Genomic DNA, 23,817 nt, shown 5'->3' on the forward strand with positions numbered 1-23,817 from the left:
GGCGAAATAGACGACGACTGGGCAAAAAGGATGGTTTTATGCAAACAAAAATTGCTAGTTAATAGCAACAAAATGTAGCTGTCAATTTAGCTCTTGGTCTTAACTTTAACTTTTTTAAGCATCACCTTTTGTTATGACCTCGCAAAGATTTCTACGCTTGAATAGACTACCTCGGATATCCTTTGACGTTCTTTCTCTGGCACTCCATGCAATGAAATCAAAAATTGCAAAGGTGATAGATGTTTAAGCAACAGCCTTTTTTCCAGAGATATTCAAAGGTTCAAGAGGTTTCCTTATCATAGTGGACTTTTGCATCCGCCTTGTTCAGTGGATATTCGAAACCTAGACTAAGAAGGCGAGGCCTTTTCGTGGGCAACTAAGTTTGTTTACATTTTGGTTCGATAGGTACGCAAAGCAAAAGCGTCGAAATTAGAAAAAAGTTTTTTACAGTACTACATACTTTTGCAAAGTGTATCAAAATTTTGTATTGAAAACTATCTGCATTTTATCGCGATGGTGCCCCAAAAAAATATTTTGAATATAACAAAAAAACTTGTAAAAAAATTAAGAAATATAAATAACTTAATATCAGCTAGATAAATCGGTACGCGCTTAGAATATATATAAGATAAAAGAAAACATTTAAATATATGCAATTTATTTTTACTACTTCTGATAGCTTTAAAATTGTTGATTAAGGTATGCAGGCTGCGGCTCGATTAAACTAGTTTTTACTCTCCCGTTTGTTTTAATGCATACTGCACGTCTAGAGGGGCTGAATGTTGACATACACTTAGAAAAATTGACTGTTAAGATCAAACCCTTTCTCCACAATCTATTTTGTATAATTTAATTTACATAAGGAATGTAAATTACATTCTTGTTCGATTCCATTATTTTATATGCAGACAAAAGATTGTTAATATATAATGTAAATAAAATTCTTTCATTTAAGTCATTAATTCTTAAATTTAGTGCTTATCATCAGTTGGAAACACTTCAAAAAGCATGTTCCCAGTGAATTGTGTATTAAGCACTAGCAAAGGATGGTGTTATATTTAATTATATTTAAAATAATTTTCGTGTGGTCAGTGATATGTGTTTTAAATACAGGCAAGGAATTGTAAATATATATTTAAGAATTATTACTTGTCTTTGCTTGTTAATAAAATACTTTCATTTAAATCGCAAATCCTTAAATTTAGTGCTAATCATCAGTTGGAAACACTTCAAAAAGCAAGTACCCAGTGAATTGTGTATTAAGCACTAGCATAGGATGGCTGTTATATTTTACAATAAATAGTCTTCTTTGTTCACTGATTAAAATCCTTTTATTTACGTTTTCAATTCTTTATATTGTGCTAACACGAAGTGGAAAATTGATAATGTAAATTAAATATTTAGTCCAACCACAAAATGTTGCTTGAAATGCTCATAGGTTCGATGTCACTTGTTTGTTGCTGCCCATTCCTTGCCAAAGCAATAATCGTAATTGATAATATTAGTGACATTTGATCGAAAACAATTATGGAAAGAGCCATTGAAATGGATAATAACAATAATCCAGAATTGTTTTCTGTTTAAAAAAATTAAATTTAATTCGACAGTCAAAGCCGCAAATGCGCAAATTGCTCGGCAACTTTTTCCTCCTTTATTTTTTCCACCTGGGATCAATGGAAATACCTGTGGCTGTGCGGGAGAAAGCTAATACAGCAAATTAATTACAAATAATTCGCACAGGGGCTTCCCACGCAAACGCCACCCACATTTATGTTTGTATTGTTGCGTCCTGATTTTTAATTTATGCGCACCGCAGTTGATTTTCATATAAAATCCGATTCGCAGCCTTGCAAATCCACCGCAACTTAAAAGCTTAAAACGCCGTGCCAGCAATGACTGCTCGGGTACTGCGCTCCCGCGTTTTGGTCCTGCCAACATCCTGTGGCTCGGTGCCAAATCCCCGACCAAGGCTTATAAATTTTAATTAAAATGCGACGCCAGATGGGAGGGCATCAGCATCAGCATCATCAGCAGTGAGCAGTCAGCACTGAGCATTGCGTGTCCTCGTGGCGCTTATTTCCGCTTACATTACAATTACATTTGCCTTTGGGCCAAGTCGCATCCGCCATCCCAGGGTCACCAAGTCCATTCCGGCCACTCTGGCTATCGATATGGTCAGGTGCTAAGTGCGAGGTCGCTGCACAAATCCGCATTCTGATGGCAAACTCATTGCAGCGGTGCGGAGCGCCAGTTTCAAGGGCTCTTAGCCAACAAAGTGAATTTATTTTTATTGAATAATAAATAAATTGCGTCTTTTTTTGAGACCAATGGTGTTAAGATTTCAAGAAGTTAGTGTAATTATTATTAAACACGAATTTAATTAATTTTTTTTCGACATATTTTGCTATACATTTTCTTAAAGCTTCATTATTAGTAAGGTCGAAAAATAACAAAACAGAAATAAATAATATTGTTAAAGCTCTTTAAAGTTGTTAAAACTTTTATTTTTTGTAAAGTATAAAATGTAAATAGATTTAACCCAATTCATTGTGACACAAAACAATTATAAGTAAAAGTCTTATTCTTAGGAGAGAACTACTTACAAATGGTAAAACACAGAATCATTTAATTAAAGTAATTGTTCTTATGATCTCAGTACCATTGCCTCAAATGATAAGATCTTTATTAAATTAAGAGTTTTCGGCAGTATCGCAATACTTAATAAAAAGTTTTTATATTCTCCAGCGAGAGAGCCAAAAGTTCACTTTTACTCATAGAGTTTTCCTCAATTATTACTGCCAAAAATGTTTGCCCACTCGACAGGGTTTTTGGGTTTTCCGGCAGGAAAAACATTGGGAGAACTGCACTAATGACGCAAATCGGCCTAAATAACAAGTTGCTGGCATTTGGTCAACAAGTGGAGATTGGTGCTGTGGGCGCAAACTGCGTTGCCAACTCAGCAGACTGTTTTTTCCTCAATTTCCACCATTTACCCACCCACTAACGTCTCTAATGAGACGCAATAAAGACGAGCGACGCTATCTGGGACTTGGTCGCGAAATGGAAATTGAAATGCATCCCCAGCTGCCGCAGTGGGCGGTCAACTGGGTGTGGCAGGCTTGATTTAATCAACTTGATCCAGAGAAAATTTAAATCACTTAAAGCCAGTCACTTTAAAATAAAGCTGGATGAATACTGTTTTGAGAACTGCAGAAGCTTTAAATTTAACAATAAATTCAATGTTTTTCCATTAGAAGTTAGTTTAGTCTATGTTGCATTCATATATATTATTGTTAGTCTGGAGGTCCTATGGATTTATAACGAAAGGCGACGTTGGTAATTTATATTGCTTTCCTTAAGACACCTTTATGATTTAGTTAAAAACCTTATTGATTACTCCCTATAATAGGTTATAATTTGTTATAAACCAAAAATGCAGTTGCCTGTGCCTTTGATGTCACATTCCATTCGGGAGTTGATTCAGAGCTAAAATTTAGTTTTAGCCAAAATGTCTATGAGGTTGAACGACGATGCTATGCGCCAGTTCCGGGTGGCCAAGGTGTTCCAGGAGACGGACGAGCACAAGCTCTCCTTGGACTTCTCCATGGACGGACGACGACTGCTGGCCTGCGACCACGCCGCCCTCTCGATTTTCAACTGCACTCGACAGGCGGTCCTTTGCCAGGTGCACATGCACCACTACCTTCCCGAGGTGGCCTGCTTCACCCAGCAGGACACTCGCGTCCTGCACTCCAGCTCAAAGGTAAGAGTCTCCAAAGAAGAAGTCGTGGCCTTAGGTACACAAAGCTTAAGGCTTTGAGCCTTGAGGTCGAGGGAGAAACTCGGTTCTAAAATTTGTTTTTAAAAAATATTTATAGCAATATTTAATAATTTCAACTTTTGGATATAGGTTTTACAGAAAAAATGGTACATCACTTTATTGTGAAATGTATAATTTTGCAAAAAAAATAAAATTAATTTTAAATCCTCATCAAAACCTTTTTGACAGCATGACTACGCCATTCGTTGTCTGGATCTGGAAGCCCGTAGTTGCGTGCGTTTATTCAGTGGGCATTCAAAGGTTGCCCACAGATTGGTCTCGCAGCCGGGAAACGATAATGTGTTCATAAGCGTCGGACGGGATGATCAGGTTTATGTGTGGGACTTTCGTGCCTCCACTCACATCTATCACCTGAAGCAGCTTGTAAGTCCGCTGTGTGATTTTGATCCTGCCGGCTTGGTCCTGGCCACCAGTACGGATACGGAACGGATCGAGATACACGATGTGCGGATGCTGGGCGAGCAGCCGTGCCAGAAGTTCGTCTACCAGGTGAACGACAAGGCCAAATGGACGCAGTTGCAGTTTGCCCCGAATGGCAAGAGCATGCTGCTCGGCACGGATCACTCGTGGTGCTTCAGTGTTTCGGCCTTCGACGGGACCTTCCAGCAGTCCTTCTCGGGCTACTCGAATCAGCAGAGGCAGCCGCTGGATGCCTCCTACACTCCCGATTCGCAATTCATACTTTCCGGAGCGGATGAGGGCCGGATTCACATTTGGCGGGCTGCCGACGGATATCCTGTGGCCGTGCTGAAAGGCAACAATGTGGGTCCTGTGCGATGTCTACGGTTCAATCCAAAAGCCACCTTGTTTGTGAGCAGCGATCTGCTGCTAGTCTTCTGGATGCCCATGGCCAATGGAGTGTACGATTGGGTAGATCGCTTGAAGCCAGGCGAAACGGTTTCCATCAAGGACGAAGAGGATCAGAAGGAGGACCAGCCCATACAGATTCACAAGCCCATTTGCATGCCCAAGCCAAAAGTGGACGTGTATTCGCTGAGGAAGAGGCTAAACTCCAGCAGTTTGGCAGCCAAAAAAAGAGCTTGCTCGAAGTCAGAGGATCTTACCAAAACCCAAAATAAGGAGGACCTTGAGGATGGTGAAATAAGCGATGACTAAGAATTGTACAGATCTGTCCCTCGAATAAATATAAGGGTTATCAATCAGCTCTAGGTCTTGGCTAAAAGTTTGCCGACCAACTCGCTGCAGGAGACCACCCAAACTTCCTGGACAGTCCTTATGCTTTCCCGACACAAATTGTTGAGTTTCACCAGCAAATTGCACAGCTGGCTGCGTTCGACGCCAAAAAGAAGGTGGTCCGCAAACTTTTGACCAACATTTGGGTGTGTGTGTGTGTGTATAAAGTCAGTCGAATACTGAAGCACTGACAAGCGTTTCATTTAGTTTCTGTGGCCATTAAAAGAATTCCCTCTCTTTTAATATTAATGAAATCTTTTGCCGAAAAGCCCCTTAAAAAGAACACACAAATTGCTGAATAACTTTCTGAAGTTGTTACTCCAACTGAATATGTGAATGGTTGCTTTTGGTGTTCTCCTCTTAAACTTTCCCTGAACGTTATGAAGTTTTGAATGTGCCTCATCATGCGATTGCACAAAATCTGCACAAGCTGTGCACCACAGACAAAAGCAGAAGTACATGTTAGTTTATTGTAAGAGAAATAACAAGTTTGAGGTCACTTTTAAGAAGTATATACATAGAGAAATATATGGCATCCAAAACGCAATTATAGCATGGGTTTTTTAAATGCTTGTATAAAATTAATACTTATTTGTAGGTAATTATTTTTCTTACACTCAACAAATTTTTCAGTTAAATGTTTTTCAGTTCAGAGTTTATTAAAAAATATAGTTGTTATATATGTGATTTTTTTGGTGATAACAAAATTTATGAATTAAAAAGTCAACAGAATTGCATTTTAAAAAAAAAATTTAATGTTAAATTATAATATACAATATTAATAGGCATACAAATAAAGTTTTTCCTTGATGTGTAAAAAATAAATCGATTAGTCCCATTTATTAAATTAGTAATTCATGTAATTCACATCGTTATGGTTTTAAAAGTTACTTCAAAGCTAAACCATGTAAAATCTTTATTCGTTTTGATTTCGTTCATAAATATAGTTGAAACCTTAATTGTCAAAATATGAATTTTATCATTGTTATGACAGTTGTCCCATTTTATTTACTCTTAGTCCTATTTGACCTTGTTGCTGGACTAAAAGATCGTGAGTATTATAAATATGAAACATCTTAACTTAAAAAAAAAAAATATTCGTTGTTTTAGCCATTTGTGGACTTAGGCCAGCTGACGATATATTTTATGTAAAGGAATGCTATAATAGTAGTAAACAGTTCTCATATTATGTGGATAAAAAGGAATGTTTGGACTTTATTTATAGTGGTTGTGGTGGAAATAAAAACAGGTTTGACAGTAAAGAAAAGTGCGAGGCCAAGTGCAAGGAATAAATGCTAAATGCTAAATGATTTGTATATAATTTAAATACCTAAATACAAGATTTATTTAATACTGTTTTAAAAGGACAGTGGGCTTTCGCATTTTAATTAATTTTCCCTTAACATTTTGGGCTAAAGTAATTACTTTCATGCAGGCATTGCGACTTAAAGCAGTATTTAACTGCTGAGATCTTCAATGTTTGATCAAAGTTGCGCCGTAAGTGTGCAACTGCCAGACACTCGTAAAGTCTACAAACTAACTAAATACTCTCCTGCCGAAGGAGTTCTTGGAGTGTTGCACCAGGGCAAACAGGAACAATAACAGCGGCAGCCGAGAACCTCTCATTATGCTAATTAAGTACAAAAGTTGGTAACTGAAACTAGGCAAACATAAATTAACGCATGCGACAAACGTGCGGGAAGAAGGATTAAGTTGGAGCCTTGGAAATCAAGCAGAGCGACAGAGAGCGTAAGAGAGAGAGGGAGTGGAAAATGAGCGCCGGAAACGGAAGTCGGCGTGTCGCCATTTTGATTTGCATGGACATTGCCATTAGCGCGACAAAGAGCCCCTAACGAGCATCCTTTGAAGCGCGTAAATGGCTTTCTCATCTCGCCCAAAGCGGCGAAAGGAAAAATTAATTAAAAAGGTGGGCACGAAATGTAAAAAGAAACGAGCCGGGCGCGTGACTAAATTGTAAAACAAATCCCAAATGGCTCCGACACATAGTCGCGTCCTTTTTCCCTTCTCCTATATAGTATAGTAGATCCACGCACCACAAATTCCTTTTCCCATGCCCCATGGCTTTCTGTCCGATGACGCAAGAATATTTAATGCGTTTGGTAATAAAAGCGGATTACGTTGACCCCAACTAATCTTGTTTTGGGGCAATCGAATTGGGTAAGCAAGTTTTAGAGATGAGCGGGCAAGGTTTTTGTGAAATGAAACAGAATATTTGTTGTATAATTAAAAATAAAACTATTTATTAAAAATTGAAATACAAAACAAATCAATAAATATTTTCGAATAACTTTAAATATTTTGTGACAACATTTAAAAATGAACTTTTTCTATTTCCCACAAGCTGTTATTACTAGATCTAGCTCTAAAATATAAATTTAAACAAATAGCTTAAAATCTTTTAGTATATATTTTGACATTAAAAATCGTTTTTTTCTATAACCAAAATAAATATACTTATTTCATGTTTGAAGCAGTTTGTTTAAGAATATCCTTTATAAACTGTTTATATTTAATTTGCCTTATGCTGTCATCTCTAGTTCTAGTTAAGTCAGGATTGCCCTACTGTGTTGGCCCCTTTTTATGAACTACAAAAGCCAGAAAAACTTTTGGCGAGCCAAAATTATTGAGGAATTTTATGTACTCGAAAAGCAATCGGTTGCATGCATCGGCCAACAGGAAACAACAAGTTTGCCTTGTAAAGGCACATGATTTAAAGTCTGAATTCTTGTTATTATAAAGAATCAATTTGACCTCAATACCTCGACGGGTTCAATGGGTGACTACAAGTTGAGACCTGGGGGGCAAACTTTTAAATTACTCAACGGGCACTTTCAATAATGGCTGGTCCTACGTAGTCAGAGCAAAAACTTTTGCCAACTGCCGCACAAAATTTACTCCTTCGGTCGACATTGACTTGTCCGCCTTTTCTTCGCCATTTCCCTGTTTTCCCTGCCGCGCTTTCGACAAAAGTTGTGTTAAAGTTTTCTTTTTTTTTTCGTTTCACAGGACGTGGGGCAGGATGTCTATTTCCGCCGCTGGCGTAAAAATAACAATCGACTTGCAGTTTGAATACGTCAGAGCGAGGGGCGAAACAAGATTCCACATTCCCAGGGCCCCAGATTTGTTCTACCCTGCTTTGCTCTCTCTTTTTTTTTGTTATTTTTGTAAGTCGGCGGGATTAAGTGGATTTTTAAGTGGCAGCAGCAAAAGTGGCCACGGGCTAGGGATTAGGCCCAATGTCCCAGGCGACACAATTACACGCACGTTGTTGTTTTACTCTCGTTTGACTTACTTCAGAAGTGGACTTGAATTAGACCATGAATAGCACGTGCTAATGGCTGTGGATTCGGGATCTGAAGTATTCCCTTGGAAGAACTTTTCGCAGGTATAAGATCTTTAATATATATCTTAAAAATTAACCTTTTTCTAACAGTTTTAAGTTCTAAAACTTATTTATTACCGTTACCATAGTTTTGGCGCTTCCCTTTAAGGCGGCTAAACTTAAATTCTATTTAACAACTGATATCTTTGCCTTTCTATAAGTTTTAAGTTAAATACTTTACATTTAAGTGTTAGTGAATCGATCTTAAGTGATAAACAATTTTGAAATTTAAATTAAATACACTTTCAAAGCTTATTTCTTTAAATGTATGCTAGCACTAAAAGTTGAATAATTACTTTTGGTACTATTTTAAGGAAGGAACCATGTCTATTTCATCCTGCCTTTTCAAGCCTAAATATAAATAGCTCATAAATTTCCTGATTTGTCCTCAGTTTGTCTTGCCAATCAATCGCAAAATATATTTACATAAACTGTGAGCATTGTGAATCCCATTGTGCTGCCCAAGGCGATGGCAAAGAGAACTCGGTTCGGTCAATACGCATCATTGGTTGATCCCTTCTGAAACTACATAAAATACTACCCCGATCTGTGTGACATAAAAGTGACGGCACTGCAACAGTTTTTGAGATTGCTGTGGCTTCAATTTGTCCTGTGATTGCCTCAAATTAACCGACCATTTGGTCGACCCTTTCCTTTCCGTTGCTCCCATCCATTTGAATGCGAATGTGAATCCCAGGAAGTGGGGACAATTACGACGATTTGGCAATTGTCCATTCTGGCCTGTCCGTGTGTCTTCCATCGCTGTCAGCCAGTTGTCAGTCACTCAATCGGGCATTCAATCAAGCAATTTTCACACAAACACTCGGTAAAAGTCGTGGACCCGGGAACCCTAAACTTTGATTTGCAATTTTGACACGCCGCTTAAATTGGAATTTTTGCTTTCAGCTTTGTAAAGTGGCCAAACGACGTCCCGTAAAGGACGGATTGTCTGAAATAAACAGTGATGTGTGCAAAAAGAACTAGTTTTTGTATGAACGGGTTTTAATTGTTGCCGTTCTGGAATTGAATTAAAAACTATTCTAGTGTTGGTTTAAAGTGTGAAAGTATATATGACCACCTCTTAAATATATTTCAAAAACAAAGTATGAACCCTTTCAACATTTATGATATGCTTGCCTTTATTGATTTCGAATTCATTTGGTAATTAATCGAAATACGTATTTTTCTTTATTTATTTTCCCCCCATTTTCAGTTTACTTATAACCCCCAACTAGTTCCAAAACTACCAGCTCCAACGCCAAAAGGCATTTGTGCTCTGTTGATTCGCTTTTAAGTGACGCTTTTGGCCTTTTGGCCAAACTCACGGCAGCCAAAGGCTTGTTTTTTGTGCGTTCCCAGCTTCATCATGGCGGTCGCGAAAGGAATGGGGGAGCTAGAGGTACTCATGTACATCTGAAAGGATTTTTCAGGACTAGAGAGTACACCGAAAAGAATATCAATATACAACGTTTTAAATGGAATTTCATGTAACATAAATTTAAATGTATTTTAATTCCTTTCAAATGAAATTACCTTTGAAAAGTTTTTTACCAAGATTTATTTAGCACTGATATATGAAAGGATTCTAATGAATCTTTATTATATAAAAAAAGGTATTATTGCTTGAGATATTTTTTCTGTGTCAGAATAAGCCTTATTTTAACTGTTTAGAAATTGATTTTTGTTGATTTTGTGACCATATCAACCATTAACTTGACAACTCATGCTAAGTTTTATAGAATCTTTATTATTCTTTTTCCATTAACTAAATGACAAAGTGTTGATAATTTAATTTATTTTTTCCGTGTAAGAATTAGCCCTTAGGCCAGGAGGCTCGGAGAACGCCGGTATCGCCATTGCCATCGCAGTTGCAATCAGCTTAACAGTAACTAGAAAATAAATTGCATTCGATTTTGTTGGTACTGCTGCTCTGCTGCCGCTGTATTCGACCCTCCCCCCGCCGTGTTTTTGTGTTCTGGTCTTATCTGCCGGTTTTGGCCAGTTCTGGCCGGGACTGGGCTTTGGCCAAATGCGTGATTGGCCAGCGCGGAAAACAGACGCAAACAAAGCCCGCCGAAGAAGAGACGAGCCAGCAAAACTGCCAACTAAGTGAAAAATGCGCTTTGGGTAACAAAACAAAACACGGCCAGAGAGCAACAAAAAAAATTGAAAAAAAGAAGGAAATGCGGAAAAGCGAAGGGATTTCTGCTTTTGTTTTCTTTTAGCAGGCTTTTAATGCGATTTTTTCTCTCTGAGGGGTGGCGATGGGTGTTGGGCGGTGAAGCAGTGATTTTGCCCGACATCGGTGGGTTACAAATGTTGCCGCATTAAAATAATGCCAGAAAGTATTTTTTAATTGAATTCTGCTTTCGCTTCTTGCTGCGCTTTTTGCCGCTCTCAGTGCATTTTTCACACCGGACAGCAATTGATATGGACGATGTTCCGGGCATTACTTTGTGGGCCACCGCAGTTATAATAATTAATTATTAAGATTGCTGTAGTAGGATGTTTTCAAAATTATAAGAACAATTCTAAAAACTAAACTCAATACATTTAAAAATATATATGTGCAAATAGACAGAGAATTTTCTAGTCCTTCGCAGAGTTTAATTGTCCTAATTAAAGAAACCCAAATTCTATAATTGAAATCTGAAAAATAATTTTTTAAATTGGAGTGTAGGTAAATTTTTAAAAACAATTAAAATCATTTGTTAAGACTTGTATCCTTTACCGAAATTGCCTGTTTGTTTATTTTATTTTTGATTCTCTTCTCCTGTTTTTATGACCCACTAGGGAGAGTTTTTTTACCATTTTTGATTTGAAATACTTCAATATTTTTGTTAGAAAAGCGGTCAGAGTTCGCGAGCGCCATTAAAACCAGGTCTTGTTTGAGTGTTACAGAATAAATCAAATTTTATTACCAAAGCGACAATTATTTTGACCGCAGGAATCAAAACGAGTGGCAAAGGAAGGACAGAGTATTCTGTTTGTTTTGCATAAATAAATGCAAAGCTACAAGTGACGGCCACAAGCGGCCACAAGATTTATGTGCGACAGCCACCACCCACCGAACTTCAGTTCCGACTGTGACAACGCTGCGTATGAGATATTTTAATTACAATAATGGCTTGTCAATTACCAGACAGCCTGACACTGTGTCAGTTTTTGGTCGTTGTGCCATCCATCTCCAATGCTCTAATTAATTACTTCCCGAAAATGCCATTAATTTTTATTAGAAAAAAATACAAAATTGGAATTAAACTTAACACAATTAATTACGCAGAATTGTTTGTTCTTTAATGAAAAGAATTATGTAGCATTTTAAAATATTTTAATTAAAGCGTACACAAACTAATTAAAACGATCCATGAAGCACAGATATAAAAATAGGCGGTTCCAGTGGGCGTGGTTCTGTGGAGGCGTGACACTCGCACACGCAGCCAGTTTTTAAGCCTTATTTGTTAACTTTAACGCTCGAGGCTGGCTGCGCACCACACAAAAAGGCTAGTGAAGTAAACTAAGGACGATGTGGGCGTGGTCGAAGGGGTGCATTTACGTGGGGTGGTTTTTTCACTTCAAAAAAAATTATGATTTTTCTGGTAGACAAAAATAATATACTATGAAAAAATTTTGCTTAATCAAAATGGCTATTTTTCTCCATTCATTAAGCTTTTAACTAATAATAGTTTATATTTTATATATTTGTTTTACTTTATTTAAAGTTACATTTTTACTTAACATACCTACAGTTTTAGAGGTGAAGTTCCGGGTGTAAAATATTTAGATTTTGTTCTTTGTGTATGCATGCGTGGTTTGTTTGTTGTGCGCGGCAAATGAAGAGCGCTTGGTCCTGTGCACAAAAAGCAAAGCCAAGCATAATTGCCAGTTGCTCTGTGGAAAGAGGCGTGGATTATGTGGCGAATGAAGGGGGCTGAGGGATTTTTGTAGGCGTTGTACCCCGTCACAATAAGGTGAAAATAATAAAAGCTGGCCGGGCTTGACATGCGATATTCAATTAAAGCCTAACCGCAGAACGCTTTGCCTTATGAAGATATTTAAAAAGTTGTTAGAAAGAGTTTTAGATGTAATAATTGGAAATTTAAAAATTTACGTACATTACAAATATATTTTTTTTGACAGTGTTAAAAATTACTACTTACTCGGAGAAGTTCCTAAAGTGTTATTCGAATGAGACTTCATTTCAATTATTTCCGATCAAAATATAAAATATAAATAAATAAATTAGCATTTTGCCAAATAATTTTATAAACTGTAAAAAAAATGTTTGAAGTCTTTAAATGTCAAAAAGTTTAAAAGTATGTAATTTACCGGACTTGTACTTAGCTTTCATATTTCGTTTTAATTTTATTGCCGTTGACATACAAATTTATTTTACTTACCATTATATTTAGCTTAAAATATGTTTTCCCATCACCGTTTCCGCAGTCGACATTAATTTAACATATTTGAAATGAAAATCACGTCCCATATTCCCCAATCAAGGTGACGATGCCAACTTTATTAGGCATGAGCCACATGAGCCCTCTTTTTCAGGCCCCCATATTTTCGGAAATACTTCTCCAATCAATCTGACAGCTGCTTAAAGTTTTCCCAGGCTCTTTATGTGCATCCTTGCTGGATACACGTATTTTGTTTATTGCTCACTCTGCTTTGCCCCACCAAAGCAAAATTGTGAGTGCGTGTGTGGCTTTGTTTACTTTTACTGTCAGTTGTCAATTATTTTTATTGGCAGGTATTATTTTGTGTACACATTTGTATGCAAATTGTCAAGCACACGCAATTGGAAGGAGTCGCAAGGGGCTAAAAACCGGGGGCTTATGGCATTTATAAATTGCGGCATCAGAGTTATGTTTGTGTGTGTGTGAAGTATGTGAAGTGTGTGTGTTTTCTGAATTTGAGAGCGTGTGGGTGCGAGTGTGTTAGTGTTGTTATGTGTGTGTTTTGTGGGAGCGTCTAAACTTGCATGTCATTGCCGCTTAATTTGTTTGCTCGGTTTCTGTTTGTCGTTCGCCGCTGCTGTTGGTACACAGATTTTGCGGCGGGCAAACTAGTGGGTGGGAGCGACAAATAAAAACTTTATGATTTAATCTCGCAGCGGCAATGTGTTGCTACACTTAAAAAAAAGGATAAATAGAAGGCAGTATTTAATTAAATGTTTTTAACACAATACTCTAAAAGGTATCAGTTAAAAATATTAAGCATATCATTGATTAAAAAATGTGATAGTTTTAATATACAAAACAATATGTTTTTATTTTGAATAACTAAACTTGTAGCCAATCAATTATTATTTTAGGTTTTAATTATTTATTATTTTAGGTTTTCGGATTTAAAAGGCTTTTTTTTGAAGAGCTTAAACAAGGAAATCTGAACTTTTTCAAAACCGTGAAATATTTTTTTTTAGAGTCCAGAGTACATGATATCTCTCGATTCCCCTGAAGCGAAGCTGTCTTTCGCCGTTGATGGCGACTTCATTAATGCAGACGCATCTCTTGAGCGGCAGCTTCGGGCACACGGTGCATTGCACTCAACTCCTCATCCTACCACCCAACCCCCACTCACCCAACAAACCACCCACTCACAATCGAACCACGCAACAAATGCGTATCCACTGGAGGGGGTAAAATAGGGTGGGCATCGATTCCGATTGCCAGTGGCAAACAATTTGCAATGCAACAGGAAACAATTGAATTTGCATAAAACACATGACCATCGTCAGTTCGCCGGTTTTGCACTTCACTCATTGGGTCCCAGCGCCATTTCATGGACTCCTATCACATGCACACTGGGGGTTTTTGGCGGGGGTTGAGGGGGTTGGAGTGTTGGGGGCAGGATCACGACAACGATTGTTGCTCGGCAAGGATTTGCCACCGGATGCCTGATGGCTTCTTAATGAGCCGCGCTGCCCCAAACTCGAAACTTAAAAGGGTCAGCAGTGAGCCACTGGGAAACAGCAGCCCCTAATATCAATTGGTGAGATTTATAGAATAACACGCAAATTACAGTTAGAAAATATATTTTACAGTGAATACAAATATATAATATAACAGTTATTTAGAAGTATACATAATGCATAAAATGCTTAAGCTGTTCTCGACTTCAGTTAAAATAGTAATATAACAATTATGATGTTTTTAAAATCATTGAGGAAAATGTGATTACATTTCACGATTAATGCTTTTCGTGCATTTGTTATAGATTTTAATATCTGAAAATTTAATTTTAATGTAGTGTAATATAATGCTTTTGAAACAAATAATGCTTTAGTAAAAAATATTTCAAATCGAATATTTTCCACATTGCTTTTAATAATAGGATATTATACTTAATTTTAAGTGACAGACATTTACTTTAACTATTCCACTATTTTATCAGTGTATCATAATAATTGTTTAAAATGTATTTAATTTGTTTTTTATTAAACACATAATTTAACGGGCATTTTAATTGAATTTAAATATGTTTTTTAACTCAACTTTTCCACTGTGCATAGCTTACTTCCACTGCCTTTTCTTTTTATTTTATTTTTCAATAATTTTCAGTCACGCACGGACCGCGTAATTTTTGCACTCCACTTTCCATTTTTATCGCCTTTCCCCGAGGTCTCTGTCTGCTGATGTCATTTTCATTATTTGTATGGAAAAACGATTATACGGATTTACTTTCAACTTTTCGCTGTTTCGCCAATTGGCCGCTGGCAATTCCAATGCAAATTGCGAATTTTGTGCTGTCAAATTAAATTACATCGACAAGTCAAAAAGGACGTCAGCCGACAAAACAATTGGGCAACAAAGTGCAAATCATTTTCCAAACAGAAACAACAAAGGAGGGATTTCCGGGTGCTTGAAATTCGAGCTCGAATTTCCCAGGGGTAGGAGCACCCGCCCTATTTGCTTACGAGAAAAGCGCGGAAAGAAGTCTCAATCTCAATCTGCAGAGAAGTCGGTTTTCTCAGGAGATCTGAGCGGTTAATTAGCACTTTTGATGATTTATGTGGGGCAAAGTCTTATGAAATATGTTGCTCCAAGTGTGGGAGTGTGTGATAAGAAAATATGCTTAGCGTTTTGTCGGGTTCAAATTGCGTCCGTTGGCACAAAAGTTAATGTCCTGTAACGACTCTGAAAGGGTTCTTCGGGCTGCTCATTTTGGGCCAATGCTGTTGTGGCCCATTTAACACTATAAAATTATTATCGTGCATATTCGAAAGGGCTAACCCGAAAAAAGAGAAAGAATAAATTTAAGGCCTACCCCCGAACAAAAAAAGGTTAACAAAAGGCAAGGGAAACCATTAGCATAAATTCTAGAAGGATGGCTAAAATTCTGGACTGCTCTGTGTGCCTTTTTATCAAGTTGTCGCCGCAATAAAAACGTTTAGTAATTATCGGGGAAAATAAAAAAAGGTTTAAATGATGGAGAAGGCAACTCAATGTGTAAGCTTGTCGATAAGCGACGAACTCATAATCATAACGCCCAAACGTCTAGTAATATAGTTATCAAATAGCTTGCGTGTGTGTGTCAGCACGCTAGTTTTCTTTCATGTTCGTCTAACTCTTTCGATAAGTTCAAACGACAAAATTGCTCAGATGCTACAGTCTAAAAAAAGGGGAAACTTAAATAAATATAAGAAAAAAACTAGCATATAGATTAACCTATATCTTAAGTTCTCACAACGAATTAAGACATCAATTTACTAAATACCCTAATTAGATAATAATTTTTGATTTAAGATTTAAACGAGAAAATTGTTAAGATGGTCCAGTCAAAAACAAAAGAAAACAAAAATAACGTTAAGGTAAAGTATTTGAAATTATATTAATTGTTAGAACTAAGATCTATATCTCTAGATCTCATAAATACTTAAAAACACTATTTTAGTAGATACCTTTTTAAGTAAATAGTTTAAGATAAACATTTCCTCTTTTAGTAACGAAAATATATAAATTTTTCCATAGCTAATTTTTATTTAAGTAACATGGTTTTTATAATTTAATGTTGGCAAAATAGTACGATTTTTGAGAGTGTGGTAAAGAAGAAATGGAAAACGAAGGAAGCATAGAAAAGAGAACTTTACAAAATTGTCTGGTAAGGCAAAGTTGTCAAGGGTTGATGTCCTCGCACGCACACACGTGCCCAAACACATCCACCCACTCAGACACACACACACCCACACCACGCCTTCAATTGCTGGAAGGTGTTCGATTTTCTTGTTAGCGGCAGGTTTTTCGAATTGCCAAACGACAATATCCATCTATACTGCCGTGGAGCAGGAAGTGGAAGTTAGGAAGTTGGGAAGTAAAATGTGTGAAAGGAGGCTGATGAATAGGTGGCGAAATGGTAGGAGAATGGGTTCTGTCTGACACCTCAGGCCTCATAACGAACCAATTGAGTGCAATTTCAGAATATTATTACGTATACGTAGTGTGCGCCTCGCTTGTGGTTTGCGGGAATAGTTGACAACTTTATGGTCGCTTGACACGCCTAATGACTTTTCCAGCAAATTTTAATTTAATTGAGGTGCAAGGGAGAAGGTATAAAATATGAGAAAATGTATTCAGCGCTAAGGAAGCAAGATCGTCTTTAAAGTTTGCTTGTAAAGTTGCCTGGAAATTCTTTTGCCGACGAAATCAATATTTATGGAAGAATAGGTAAAAGGTAAAAGTACCGAGACTGTTAAAAAAATATATTACCCAAATTGGCATTTAATTAAGGTGATGAAGAACAAATTTGTATATAAGGGATCCACTTTAAATAAAAAGCTTGGCGAGAAAGACCAAGTCTTATATAAAAGGTAGAAACCACATAAAAAAAATGATTTAAAAAAAAAAAATTTCATTGTCTGGAATTATTTTTAGAACCCAAAATCAATTTTGATTGCCATTTTGTTTTACAATAAGTATAAGGTTTCGATTGAATTTTTCGATGCCCATATTTCATATAACGCTTAAGGCTTTGCACGTTTCCAGCTGATATTGAAAAGCATTAGCTGGGCTTTAGGGCAATGTCCTTCTTGCTTTTCCTCTTCCGTTGTCATTTTGTGGCATACCTTGCGGCGCCAGCAGGAAAATGCTTTGCGGTCTGGGCTCGCGGTTGCTGCCAGCACTGCCGTTGACATTGCTGACATGCCTGGAGTTGTGAGCTGCGCGCTGCGAGCGGTAAATAAACAAATAAATGTTTAGCCAAGGAGACCAGGACCAGGGCAAGTCCGCCAGTCCTTCCGTCAGTGCTTACACGCCGCTGCATTAATGCGGTTGGATATGAAGGATGTTGTCCTCCAGAATCTGATTTTGAATGCAAAAGAAAAAGTGAAAGGTACAGAAACTTTGTTGCCATAACTTGTTGAACATGGGGCCATGCTGATTTCCATTTTGATAGGGGTTAGATCGCTTGAAACTTTATACATGTCCCTTAAAATGTTTAAATATATTTGGGAATGCCAAAGAGAATTTGTAATAAACCAATTTAGAGTTCATAAAAATATTTTCATTTAATAATTAAACGCTTATACAATTTGTTATGCTGGCAATGGAATTATTTAGTGAAATAGGTTGTACAACTTATTAAAAACTAATGTCCTAAATAATTAACTGATTTTATACTTTTTAATAATAATAATAAATATTTGATGAAAAAAAATCGTACCTTTCCTTGCATTAATTAGTCAGAAAGCAAGATAGGTTATAATAATTTTTAGTTGAATAGAGTTATACAGCAAGTGAGAAAATTTCAGTCAAAGCCAATTTAACCATTTAATGTGTTTCAAGTTTTTAAGCTTAAATATATGAGGGAAATAACATTTTCCATAATTTTGATTTCCAGCTGCGCTAATTCCCACACAATATTTAATTTAATTGCGCAACTTCCGTGCCATTTGTTGGTAGAATGTCCATTTATATTATGAATATATTTATGTGTTCATTTCGATTGGTCCCGTTTAATTTGTAATAATTTCTGTTTGACTAGGCGAAAATCAATAAACATAAAATCGCGTTTATTGAAAGTGAAAAATGTTCATTTGCATTTAATTCTATTCATTATTTCAATTATTTTTACGCACTTGCGGTGGACTGGTTATGCAGTAGGGGGTTTTGTGTTTAACTGCATGATGAAAATGATTTGTGTGCCAGATTTGGTGTTTGTCTGCGTTTATGGCCCAGAACTGTGTTGGCCACACTCCAGCGGCAGTTTGCATAATAAATGGCAAGTCGGTATGAAATAAATTACAAAAGTCGGACCACCGAATGGGCAGGTCGGTGGCTAGAGCAAACTGGATCAGGTAACCGCAAATTACGTATACGACACGTGCGACCGAAAAAGGGACTAACTCAAAACAGAGAAAAACAGACAACAGATTAGCCAACAAAAATGACAATTCATGTTGGCTATGGCGATGTTGACTCTGTTTTCATTTGCGATTACATCTCTCCGAGCAGGAAGCTCACTTGAAAAGTCATTAAAAAATATGACAAATTATATGCGGATTGCTGCAGGGCAACTTTTCCAGTTGACGCTGCTGGCTGGCAATAAACTAAAGTTAGCAGCTTAACAAAACAATAAATGAAGTTGGCAAATGCGATTGTTGTGCCTCAAACAGAAAGTGCAAAAAAATGTGTCAGAGAGAGAGAGGGAGAGAGAAAACAGGAAAGAAAGGAAAGACAGGACAACAAAAGGCGAGCGCAAAACTTTTCCTCCAGGAAAAGTTCGGAGACAGCGAGAGGTGGCTACAAATTTGTTGCTCAAATTGCTTTCACGCTTCTTGTATTTAAGTTTCAAGTTGTGCTTGTGTGCGGGCTTTCCCTGCTTTCCCTGCTCTTCCTTTTCTATTATATTCTAGTCCCTTTTTTCCTATTGACTTTTCGCTTTGTGCAAAACAATTTGTGTTGCCTAGTTTTCGGGGGCAATTAGTGGGCTAAGGCGCAACAGGTGCAGCTCATTGCGAATTCATTGCAGGCAAAGCGACCGAAAGACAAAAACGCCAACGCGTATGGCGGAAAAGGGGGGCAATTGTGATTTCCCTGATGATTGTGGCCCATCAAGGTTGTGCTCGAGCTGCAAACGTATTCATGTCAGGCAACAGAGCTCACAGAAATGCATAGAAAAGGCAAATCCACTGACAGCGCAAGGTTAAAAATAGCTCGAGGAATGATCATTTTTGCTTGGGAAGCTTTTTAATGCAAATTTAGTGGAAATTGTTCTAAGGATTTAAGTTTAAAACAACCAAAAAGAAAATTCTGACGACTTAGTCAGTTTTATTATGATTCCTATATAACTATAAATATTATAAATGATCTATAAATAAAATAAAATTAATACTTTGCCTATTAAAAAATTGCAGTTTAATTCCATTTGGTTACTTTACTAAAATGTAAGTTTGTTAGAAACGTCATGTTCAGAGCCATCTGAATTTCTATTGAAGCACAAAGAGCCATCATCTTTCCTTACAGATTGACTTGCTTTCATTTTCGATTAGGTAGCCATTCAAACTTTTTCCCCGCCAATAATATCTGAATATTGTATCTTTATCTGCGACATTCGCACTCGTTCCACAAAACCCTGTCGCAATTCCCACAAAATCAACTGGCTGGCAAGGAAGCGAAACTTTCCCAGCTACAAATTGCCACACTCTTGGCTCTGGCTTATGGCCAAGCTGGGAAAACCATAAAGAGAAGGGTGCGGAAGAGAGTGGAAGAGAACGGAAGGCTGGGAAAACTGGATGGAAAAGCGATGGCCAAAAGTCGTGCTGCCATTTCATGTGGCATTTTAGTGGCCATTGCCAAGCAATTTATGCAATGTTTGCTTGCCGAGCACGAATTGCAGCATTGAGATTTGCAGTTCGATTCAATGTTCGAGCAGCTGCACTTGCTTCAGTTGCTTAAAATTGGCCAAAATGCAAATGCTAAACGGTAATTAATGTGCAGATGGAGCAACTAAACGAATTTATTGCGGCGTAATAATTTCTCAATTAAATGTTAGCTTCTGCCCCGGGAAAGAACACCCCTAAATGGGCCAATTTATTGATAGTAATTGGGAAATTATGCACAAAGGCGTGCAAAAATGGAAGGGCAACCTGCCATCGATGGTAATGTGAGCCACATGTGAATCGTCGTTACGGATATATCTGGATGTCTGGCTGCTCTGGGTAGCAGCAGTAGCAGCTCATTTTTAGCCGGAAATAAACTAGAAATGTAGCCGAAAGCAGACGCCACTGCCAGAACGACTCTTGTGGTAAATCGAAAAATAGTTGCATAGTGCCGCCCGTTCGAATCCCGCAGAAGGCTCACAAAAATGAACCAAACTGAAAGGCTTTCGGTGGGGCAAAGTGAAATTAAATTAAATTTCCGCTTAACCCATTTCTTACTGCGGCTAATAGACTTCATTTTTGACCTTAGCTAAGTATATAGAAAGTATTTTGTATGCTTTATAGCAAAGCCTTTAAATACTTCTCATAAACCTTACAAAAATCAACTTAAATTCATTCAAATATATGTTTAATAAAAGAGTTTTAGAAATTTAAAATTTTAACATTATAGTTTACCTGGTTTTAAATGGTTTTAGGAACATTTATTTTTAAAATGTGTGTTTTATGATTAGTAAAGCTATTTTAAAGCTTAGGACATTTTTTTATTTTGGTATTTATTGAAAATTATTTTTTTTCGTACTTTAAAAAATTTTAAGTATATAATTATGAAATATTTTTATTCAACGAGCATTAAAGCAAAAGAAAAAAAAAATGGGTTAAATTTGACTGACGCAAAACCATCAAGATTCCTCATGCTTTTTAAACCTTATTGCTCCCAAATAGCCTCCGTATTCATGTTTAATCAGTGGAGAACTAAAATGTGTTTGTAAAAGAGATTTTAATTTTTTTTTCTCCAGTGGTTTTCCTGTGGATCTTGTGCTCCTTTCTCCAAGAAGTCGCGGGAGCGTGACAATCGTAATGAAAAACTGATGTTAAAACAAACACAGACACACACACGTGAGGACATTGGGAGATGGAATGAAATAGTGCCGAGTTTTTGCTAGCCTTGTGTTTTATGCAAATTCTTTTCGCTCACCTCAGCTCAACGGAGTTGGTTGTTTGGACAGGTGAAAAGGGGGGGGGGGGGAGTGGTTGTGGGATGTGGGTTAGGGGGCGTGGCAGGTGGTGGGGCTTAGCAAAGAACACACAGCTTTGAAGTGCAGAATAAATAAAATGAATGAGTTGCCGAGTGTTGCGAGTGCATAATGTATTAGGAGAACGTACGAGCGAAGGTTGACGGAACAAAACATATATTTTAAATAGTCTTTAAATATTAAACGAGCTCAAAATGAGAAGTACTTATGTCCACCTATGGTCAGGAAAACTAAAGGAGTTGGTTTTTAAACGTGTTTGCTTTTAAGAAAACGATTCAATGCAAGTATTTGCATTTATTTATTTATTTATTTTGTTGAGTTGCAGCAAAAAGTTAAAAAGTTAATTGGTTTTTAATTTAATTAATAAACTTAAGTCATTTTTTTTGTAAATTTTTCTTTTATATTTTAATTGAAAAATATTTTGGTATTGAAGTTTTCTGAATTATATTATTTATACAATATTATTTATCAATATTATTTATTTTCAATATTTAACGTTTTACCGAAATTAAAATATTTATATATAAGCATAAACACGATTTTCGTTTGCTTTCAAATCAGAAAACGTTTCGAAGAAAATCCATTTACAAACCACGTGTAGAACTCATCAAAATACTTCACCGAAAACCAATTGATTGATGCCATGCCAGTCCGGAAATTCGCACAACATTTTTGAAAACAATTGCAAATCTGGAAACAGAGTGCCGAACCAATTGTCACCAATGTCTGGGCAATATGCCAGCCGTTGCTGGCCATAAATCAATGTCAATCGTATACCGCCAGGCGTGCATCAATCAGGCCATAAGTCAATCAAAAAATTGTAAACTTTTTCCCAGCCCAGGGACACAACATTTCTGTGGTAGCGAGTAAGAGACCGGGTAAAACGTCTCATTAGAGTGAGTTGTTACAGTTTCCGTTTCCGTTTTCGTTCTTGGCCATCGCATAAATCATATTTATTAGAGCAAATGCTGTCGTCAGTCTCAGTGTCGATTATGTGCCACAAATCAAAAACGCACAAATAACAATTTGAGAGCTCCAAACCCCCAAAAACACTCGTGGCGGGAACAAAAGAAAGGCTTTCTCGTGTGGGGCAGGGCACATAGCCATAAATAAAATTTCGCCATGCAAAACCAATTCGATGTGAGAGGCCAATTGCTCGAACGGCAGGAAGTGATTGATTTATGCCTGCCTGTTGATTGGCTGGGCTGGTTCAAAACGAAATAACCCTTTTGCCACAATTTCGGTTTACGATTTTATACGCAAAAACCGAAATGTTTTATTGATGATGTACCACGCAGGCGACAATTGTCGGATCCTTTTGGGCCACTTCTTTGTTAGAGAGGGCTGGTTCGATGGCTATTTTGCCGGCTCATTGCCCTGGTAATTGATACGCTTCGCTAGCTATTTTAGTCACGTCTCCTAACTAACTTTGCCAAACAATTAGTTTCAGTTCTTTTACGCGCACAAAGTTTCACAAGTTTTTCCGGCTTTTCCCAGCTTTTCCAGCTGCCGAGCTGCAGGCTGTTGCTTATCACAATCCTACTCAGCTGCTGCAGCTGCTTGACAATGAACTTTTGCGAGTGACAGTTAAGTTTCCCGGTCGCCGGACAAGGGCCACGCACATGTCCTTTTCCGAGGAGTGTAAAATCGGGCCAAATCCTAAAAGGGACAACGAAAGATAGCGGATAAAAACATGTAACTGGAATGGATGAATCGCCCGAGGAAATAAAACAAGGAAAAAAAGTTTTGATAAAAAACATAAGAAACAAGGAATGTATCAGTCATTTCCTTAAATTTTGCAATTAAATAAGAAGGTTTTATATAAACCATGATATTTACAAATTAAATAAAATAATAATTAAAATTGAAATAATACTTTTAAATTTTTTTTGATTCGTAACAAATCAAACGAAATACTTATGTCGACATACTTTCAAAGATTCTAATGCTAGTTAGTATACTTTTTTCCTATTTGCATAACAAATTTAATAATCTTAAATAAAGTTATATCTAAATGAAGCTATAAAAATACTATTTAATTTTTAATATTCAGCTTTAAGGGTGGAGTGCATTGTAAAAATGTAATGTGCTCCAGCTTCATCATCGCATTGTATCAGTCATTGAGTAAATCCCCTACACATTTGTACCAGAGAAAACACCACAGAAAACAACTAAGCGAAAGCAACAGTTTGCCCGTTGCAACAGTTTTTATTCGCATTCACATTCACCCATTCAAGTGTCGATTTTC

General features: G+C 37.1%; 1 protein-coding gene across 1 annotated transcript; it reads left to right on the forward strand.

Moving 5' to 3' along the window:
- Positions 1-3,455: 3,455 nt before the first annotated feature.
- Positions 3,456-5,004, forward strand: LOC128262813 (WD repeat-containing protein 82). The gene is made up of 2 exons (XM_052997341.1): positions 3,456-3,763; positions 4,010-5,004. The coding sequence occupies exons 1-2, from the start codon at positions 3,509-3,511 to the stop codon at positions 4,955-4,957; spliced, it is 1,203 nt and encodes a 400-aa protein (XP_052853301.1). The 5' UTR covers positions 3,456-3,508; the 3' UTR covers positions 4,958-5,004.
- The last annotated feature ends 18,813 nt before the right edge of the window (positions 5,005-23,817 follow it).

Source organism: Drosophila gunungcola, unplaced genomic scaffold (genome assembly GCF_025200985.1).
Source record: "Drosophila gunungcola strain Sukarami unplaced genomic scaffold, Dgunungcola_SK_2 000001F, whole genome shotgun sequence".
Lineage (NCBI taxonomy): Eukaryota > Metazoa > Arthropoda > Insecta > Diptera > Drosophilidae > Drosophila > Drosophila gunungcola.

What these genes read in the sequence shown, in the direction of transcription:
- LOC128262813 (XM_052997341.1), top strand. Translation starts at nt 3,509, where the DNA reads ATGTCTATGAGGTTGAACGACGATGCTATGCGCCAGTTCCGGGTGGCC. An exon ending in TCCTGCACTCCAGCTCAAAG is followed by an intron (nt 3,764 to 4,009) that starts GTAAGAGTCTCC and finishes CCTTTTTGACAG; the next exon opens with CATGACTACGCCATTCGTTG.